Raw genomic sequence first — 8,619 nt, 5'->3', positions numbered from 1 at the left:
GAAGACCTCTCACTGCACACTTTTAATTCTCTTTTGAACCATATGAACATATTTTATCTTTTTAAAATTAACCCATCTTGAGAAAAAGGAACTCTCATACATAGTTGGTGGGACTGCAAAATGGTGCAGCCTTTATGGAAATGGTATGGAGATTCCTCAAACAGTTGCAGATAGATCTGCCATATGACCCAGCTATCCCACTGCTGGGAATATATCCAAAGGAATGGAAATCATCAAGTCGAAGGTATACCTGTACCCCAATGTTCATTGCAGCACTCTTTACAATAGCCAAGAGTTGGAATCAGCCCAAATGTCCATCATCAGATGAGTGGATACGGAAAATGTGGTATATATACACAATGGAATATTACTCAGGTATAAAAACGAATGAAATACTGCCATTTGCAACAACATGAATGGATCTTGAGAGAATAATATTGAGTGAAACGAGTCAGGCAGAGAAAAAGAAATACCACATGTTCTCACTCATTGGTGGGAGCTAAAAATAAACAAATTAATTCACCCACACACACACAAAAAAAACCGGGGGGGTGGGGGAAGAAGATATAACAACTATACTTTTTTGAAGTTGTTACAAGCAAACCGAAAGGACATTCTTGGGGGGGGGAGGGGAGAGAGGGAGGAGGGAGGGAGGTGTTGGTGATGGGCCATAATAATCATATACATTGTATATTGACAAAATAAAAATTAAAAAAAAAAAAAAAAGAATCAGTCTCTGATAGCCATGTTATTAATTCACATCAAGATACAAGTTTATACTTAATTTATGAGCAGAGCATGGAGTTGATGAATGTCAAGAAAAGATATAAATCTGGGGCAAACTTCACCTTTTTTATCTTCTAAGTCAGCTTCACAGATAATATAGATAGTTTCTCTTTGCTTACTACAATGCTTAGGAAGATGACAATAAGTAACATTTATTGAGTGATTATTATGTGCCAGGCCCTGTTCTAAGCACTTTACCCGTATTAAGTCACTTAATAAACTGACAATAATCCTATGAAGTACTTACTATTAACATCATTTTATAGATTAGGAAACTGAGGCACAGGCAGGTTACCACTTACCTAAATCAACTAATAAACAGCAGAGTTTAAATTCACAACTCGGCAGCCTATTTTATCTAGAACCTGAGCTCTTATTCTCAAAATTAGGAAGGATATTCTAGTCTGGGTAGAACATAATAATTCCCTTTCATTTAAGCCCTTGGCATAGATGCTTCAAAGCATCTGGCTGGACTGATTAGATAAGGGAGATTGGGAAGAATAAGACAGACTGAGGAACATTCAATCTGAGGACTTTGAAAAACTCTTCCTTGTTTTTAGGCAGGAGTTTCTCTTCTCTATGCCTAAGAAAAGACTCTAATTAATTAAAAAAATGATTTTATCAACATGAATCACCCAACATGGAACTTGTTTTACTGGTGCTTGATTTGACAAGAACTGGCAGTAGTGGGGAGGAATGAAGGAAAACAATAATTAGATCTTTCATATTTAAATTTTACCATTATCTTCTCATTGCTAGTCTGTAATGAGTATGGGACATGGTTCTTATGATATGAGTTAGGTGAGGAAGGTCAAGAATGTTCAAAAAAATTCAAGTAAATCCCTTGGGGGCTCAGGTTTCACATACCAACCAGGGCCAACAGCTGCAAACTTGGTAGAACCCAAGTAATATTTCCTATAATACAGTAAACAATTTTGAGCTAAATAAAGTACTGTACCTGGGGAAGATTTTCTGCGTCCAGTATTGGGCCAAGGATCCCTTTGGATTGTGAGCACTAACCCTTGCCAATTAGCTAACCTGTATCAGCTGTACTGATTTGATCCTATCTAATTAGACTCAGAGTTTAGTTTATGTTTTATGAAAGGACAACCAGATAATTTTATTTATTCAGACTTTTTAAAAAGTAGTAATTTTTTCCCTCTCCAAATGAAATCTTGCCTCATACTCCAATTTAGAAAACAGATAAAGAAAATACTCTCAAATTGAAATTGGAATGATAGATCAGTGCTTTCCTACAGATTGGAAAGGGGGAGTGGGTGGTGTGGGAGGATAAGAGGGAGGCAGAAAGAGAAGGGCAAGAGGGGTACAAGGGGAAATGGAGAAACTTTTGGGGGTGATGGATATATTTATTATCTTGATTGTGGTGATGGTTTCATGGGTGTATACATATGTCAAAGCTTATCAAATTATTTATTTTAAATGTGTGATTTGATGTATGTCTATTGTACCCCAACAAAATTGTTAGAAAAAAAAACAACAGAAAACAGAAAATTTGCTGAGGCTCTTGCTCTCTCAACCCCACAGTACTCTCCAGCTCCATATACTCGGTACCCAGTACTCTATGAAAAAAATAGTTCGAAAACTTGTGATTTTTTAGATTTCCTTAAATACTAATGACATTGTTCTCTCAGGTGGCTTTGTGTGTCTCTAGAAATAACATGATATTGTATTGCTCATTATATTGATTTTCTTCATTTGTTTATAAACCTCTCTTGAAAAGCAAAACAAAGAGCAAACTTAATGGATGGTGAGAAAGCATAAATCTTGGCAAGGTACTAGGAAGGAGAATAGAGATAAACATGAGAAGCAAAATAAAATTACTATTTATAATATATACCTAACTATGTCTAGTAGAGACATTTAGTTAACTGAGTTAACTAAAAAGGAATTTTAAACATACATATTCTTACAGATTTTCAAGGCTATTTGCTTGTCACAAAAATTCAGAAAAAGCACAAAAACAAATACTTAAAATTCTCAGGATATAAGACAGAAACTGATTCTTTATATTTAGGTGTAGGCTTGAATGAAATTTATATTAGATGTAATATAAATGAAAATACTAAGAGAAATTATTTATATGTACGTGCTTTTTTCTCAGAAGTATTACATTAAACTAAACAGCATTAATTAAAGTAGTTGGGAAGATGTCAAAATAAGAAAAACAGAAATATTCATCCCTTAATAGTAAAGTGTAATACATTTCAGTGTAACTCTGAAACCAACATAATCCATATCATTAAATATTGAAAGCAAACAATTTTATTACCAAATCAGAGTGCTATCATGCAGTAAGAGATGCTAAGCTGCTCATATACTCACGACTCCCAACATCCTCTACAAAAGTCATGTCCACAGGGCATATCCACTGGGTCTTCAAATACAGAAATACTGCACATACAAATGTCACACTGGAGATGAAGAAGAACAATGATTTAACACAGTCATACATCAGAGACAGAATAATACATTCATTTTGTTCACCAGTTTAAATGCAAAAACAATATATGTTAATTACACGCTTTACAAACTGTGTTTCAAGAGTTATAAGTGCAGTTACAGTTAGAGTGCCTACCTTTCTTTGAGTAACGAATATCATAACTAACTCATTATTAACTATTGTGAAATTTAAATGTATTAATGTAAAAGTTAAACTCTTGAATTCCTAATTTATATATTAATCAGCAACTGTGCATTTGGAAGAGGAAGTACAAGAAAAAATCATTACAATCTATTCCAGTCAAGATCAAATTGCATGTTGCAAAATAACCATTTCAGTATCATGTCCTTCACCCTACACTTACCCTGGAAAATCTACAAATACAGAGTAACTTTGTGCTTTTAATACAGCAACTCAGGATATTCAGAGTAGCAATTTAAGGCTTTCTACCCAGAGAACTTTGCTACAAAAGTATGTATCTTCTAAATAATGACTCCTAGAAGCAAACTTTATAAAGTTACCCATGTGAATTACAGAAGTAGGATTCTGTTTTCCAAAAAGGCCTAGATGAAATGAGGAGCGCTTTCATATTTTGAGTGACTGAATCATTCAAAAAACATAAAAATTTCCTATAACAGCACACCAACGGTATGCTAGTTAAAAATGCTGACAATGGTAATACTGTTGCTTAATAAAAAAAGGAAACATTAAGAAAATGCATCTAGATGACAACTCGAGAAGCTTTATTGAAACAAATATATAATTATTAATATATTGTAAATATTTAAAAATTAGTAGCATGTAAGAAATTATAAAAAATGTTTTTGTATTTCTGCTTTAAAGTGCCAATGACAAACTCAACTTTTAGTATTTCAGTATGTTGTATTTAAAACTTTAAGCAACTGGAACTTTTAAGTTTCCCCAAACTCACTTATGTTTTCTTTTTTGAAGTGAGAAAAGAAAATCTTTTGCTTTTCAATCTGTAGCTCAGAGATCACAAAAATACTTGTTATTTACTAAGCATGAAAATAACTGAACCCTGGAAGAAGGGTATAAGATTCAATTATAAGAACACAACTACATGCTCCATGGAATAATATTAAATAATTAAAAAGTAAAAAGACTAAAACCAAAAGCTATGGAAAGTACACTGAACACCAAACCATACCAAACTGGTTTCTAAATCGCCAGGAGATAAACTGATTTCATCTGGAGAGGTGACAGAAGAGCGTGTAGTCCTTGGAGTTCTTGGAGAAGGGAGTGTGTCCCAGGCATTATACCCACTTGGTGGTGGAGTTGGCATTTGAACACCTGATCGTTGGCAGCAGTTTTCTGGGTTGGACATCCAAGCTTCAAGTAATTTCTCCCTGTCCCAGTCTTTAAGAAAAATGGAATGGATATCTCTCAAAAACCAGAAAATATGGCAATGTTTTAAAAGCCACATAATAACAAAAGAACCAGTAAGAATAGATTAAAAATATATAGGTTATCTAAGGGGAAAAAAGGTATCTAATAATATAGTCAAAATTCCCAGTAAACTTTTACTAATAATCAAAACAGGTGACTCACACATCACTTTTGGAATTTACTAAATTTTTGATGGTGTACGTTTAATTAACCTCTTTACTCTTTAATGAGTAATATAATTTTGCAATCAGCCTCACTGATGTCAAGTTGTAAAATAATCACAGTTCACTATAAGCATGTCAAAAATGCCAACAACAGGTCCTAAAAATCATTTCATAAACAGTTTGAAAGCAGAAGGACCTTTGAAAGGGATTAGGGTTATAAATAAAGTTTTAGTGAATTAGGTATAAATTCTGTATGAGCTCAAACCTGGCTTAACTAAAAAAGATTATCTTCGTACTTGGAGCACTTTTAAATTGTCTTCGTGAAGCATGTATGCTATACAAAGCATAAAGTCCAGAGCCATAAAAATCTAATGATTTAAAAGCAACAAACTAATATATACAATTATTTTGCTAGGTGTTTTACACACATTATATCATTTATTCCTCCCAGCAAACTTTTCAATCACTATTTAGGTGAAGAAACCAAGACTCAGGGAATTTATATAATGCGCCCAAGCTCACACAGATAGAGATTTGAGACCAAGTTCTGTGATTCCAAAGTCCGTGTTCTTTCTACTATCACATACTATTTCTTGAGAGTATTAAAGGGTAAATTATTCCCATTCTGTAAAATTTTATAGCTCAAATATAAATAGCTGTGGAAATTTTCAACCACATTAAGCCAATGTATTTGGCCGTTTAAGTATGACTTACACATGCAATGAAGATAGAGGGATTCTATCTCCAGCTGAGGAAACCACACATACAAAGGTACAGAAGTATAACACAACGTTAAATGGTTCTGTAAAGTTACAGTATAGGATGTTGTGGTTTGGGGAGATGAAAAATAAGATTGAAAATAGGGGTCAGATTACAAAGGGGAAGAAAAATCTAACAACTGAAAAAAACTGCACTTAGTACTTTCAAGGAAATGTCGTTAAACGGACCTCAGCATTCTGATAAATCATTACTTACTAAGATCATAGCCTGTATGCAATATTTCACTTTCCTGTGGTACTGCTGATTGTCAGTCTAAATTCTGCATATTTCAAATGTTGCACTACAAACCCAAATTTCCTACCTGTATGACAAATTTATATGTACATATAAAACAGACACTTACATTTCTTTTTTTTTCCTTTTTGTCTTTTTTTTCATGTCTGGCAACGGATCGCAACCCTCAGTGTCGCGCCCGTACCGGACCGGGACAGGCAACGGGATCACAACCCTCGGTGCTGCTCCCACACCTCGCTCAGCCAGTGAGCGGGAACCGGTCTGTATGTGGGATCCGAACCCTCGGCGGGAGCGCCACTGCACTTGCAAGCGGCGCACTGTAGCAGTGCGCCACCGGGCCGGCCCAGACAGACACTTACATTTCTAACAAACAGTTATGACTTTTGCTTCTAAAATGTACAGAATAAAATTTGGCAAATCTACTAAATTTATCAGTAAAAAGGCACTTTAATATATAAAAGCAATCCTTCATTTGAATAAACATTTATGGGAGGATTACTAGAGATGGGAGTAATAAATAAATGTTTTCTCCCCCCGGACTTGATCATAAAAATAATTTTTTTACCTAACTACTTTTTGTTATGATGCCAATATCATGATGGTTTCTTAAAACTGGTGGGCAGATATTTAAAAATGTGATACTGACTGGGATGAAGATATGTGAAGATATCCTTGATTATTTTTTAGCAGCTATAGAGACTTGCGGTTTATTAGGCAAAATTAATCTGCCATGTGCATTTTCACAAAATGTCATTGACTTCATAAGAGTGTAATATGCAAATTACTTAACCCTCCTTGTCTCAGTTTCTTATCTGTTACTTGATTATAATTACTATGTACTCTATAGGTTTCATGAGAATTAATTGAAGTAACATATGTAATATGCTCAAAATAGTGTCTGGAAGATGGTAATATCAGCAAATGTAGGCTACGATTAGCTATTACTGTATTTCAGTAATATTCAAACTAGCTATTTCAAACTACTCTTGGTGACTTTAAGGTATGTGACTCATAGTTTGGGAGTTCTAATACAAGCACCAGAAATGAGGGCTTTAGCTAGAGGATTTTGATGAGGAATCATAAACATATTACTTTGGAAACTTAACAAACAGCATTAAAGAATAAAAATTGTGCCCAGGGGGCGATCAGTTTATCTAGGCTAAAAAATCTTTACTAATAACCTTATCTTGTCTCTTAAAAATATGGCATTCATTAGTAGGTTTAAAGGAGAATGTGAGAAATAGGAGGTAGCATTAGCCTTGTGAAGAATTATAGGCTAAAATAAAATTTAAACACCAGTTAGAATAATTTTATGTTAAAATGAGGTATAATTTAAGTCTAAATTATTCTACTGAAAATGGACTAGTAACTTAAAAAAACCCAGTTAAAAACTGCAATCATAAATGATGGGAAAACATCTTACTAAATGTCTTGTTTGGAAATTACTTTTTTAATTTATAAAATTTAATAATATGTTGATTAAAAACATACATTTGAAAACATACTTAAAAGATTTTTATAAAGGCAATTAGATTAAAAAATTAAAGTGGGCTATGAGAACTGCTATAGCTTTTCTTTTACTTTTAAGTAAGGCTATTTATATTCGTTACTTCAAAAGATTAAGCTTCAAATATTCAATCATTTCATATCTATTATTTGCTAGGATGAAGAATGTTACTTAAATTTTTAAATTAGAGTCTATAAACATATGTATAATTATACATAAAGGTATACATGGTATATCATAATGCTATTTTTAGAGGAGAATATTTCATGTTTTTAGTTGTCTCTCTTTGTCCTCTCTCTCCACCATCCCTCAGTTAATCAGTGTTAGCAATCAAATCTGTCTTCTTCCATATGAGTATTTTCCTCCATGCTAATACAATTATGTATAAACATATACAAACAAATATATAAGTATATACAGAGGCTTTCTGGTGATTATTTCACATAAATATAATATAATACAAACTTTATCCTCTTTTCCCACTTAACTTCTTGGAAATCTATCCCAGTAAACCAATTTAACATTAATTCCTTCTTTTTAATGGCTGCAAATTAATCTGTGTATCATGATTTAGCAAATATTTCCCTGCTTTATTTACAGTAATTTTTGCCCCAACAATAATGCTGCTAAATGTATCAGCACACATGAATAAGTATACATCCATGTGTATATTTCTTTAAGAGAAATTCCTTGGAATGGGACTGAGTCTAAGGCCTGTTATGTTTTTAAAAGATAATGCCAGATGGCTTTCCAAAAAGGCTATAAAAGTTTATATTTTGGGGCCGGCCCGGTGGCGCAATGGAGAGTGCGGCGGCGCTCCTGCCGAGGATTCGGATCCCATGTGGAGACCAGTTCCCGCTCACTGGCTGAGCGCGGTGCGGGCGCAACACCGAGGGTTGCGATCCCGTTGCCGGTCAGTAAAAAAGACAAAAAGTAAAAAAAAAAGTTTATATTTTACTCAGCAACAAAGAACCCTACCAGTTTCCTCTCCAGCAGTGGATGCTACAGTTCTTTAAAATATTTATAAAGTGATAGTTCATTGTTATGTTAATTTTCATTTTTCTTGACAACCCATGAATTCAAACATCTCTTCATGTATTTGTTGGCCATTTGGATTTGGTCTTCTGTGAATTACGTATCCACATCTTTCCATCATTTTTTATTGGGTTTTTTTTTTTTTGTCTTTTTCCGTGTCCGGCAACGGATCGCAACCCTCAGTGTCGCGCCCGCACCGCGCGCAGCCAGAGAGCGGGAACTGGTCTCCACATTGCCTCCGAATC

At 34.1% G+C, this 8,619-nt stretch overlaps 1 protein-coding gene across 2 annotated transcripts in view; it reads right to left on the bottom strand.

The window, feature by feature from the left end:
* The window catches only part of ANKIB1 (ankyrin repeat and IBR domain containing 1), a 139,158-nt gene that overhangs the window by 51,476 nt on the left and 79,063 nt on the right, over positions 1-8,619 (bottom strand). For both annotated transcript variants that reach the window (XM_008572215.1, XM_008572223.1), the window contains exons 6-7: positions 4,416-4,624; positions 3,130-3,218 (exon numbers count right to left, since the gene is read on the bottom strand). In XM_008572215.1, the coding sequence (XP_008570437.1) occupies positions 3,130-3,218; positions 4,416-4,624 (298 nt within the window). The remainder of the gene's footprint in view (positions 1-3,129; positions 3,219-4,415; positions 4,625-8,619) is intronic.

This window comes from Galeopterus variegatus, unplaced genomic scaffold, assembly GCF_000696425.1.
Source record: "Galeopterus variegatus unplaced genomic scaffold, G_variegatus-3.0.2 Scaffold46, whole genome shotgun sequence".
Taxonomy (NCBI): Eukaryota; Metazoa; Chordata; class Mammalia; order Dermoptera; family Cynocephalidae; genus Galeopterus; species Galeopterus variegatus.
Note: the sequence above shows the minus strand (reverse complement) of the source record. Positions and strands in the feature narration are given on the sequence as shown.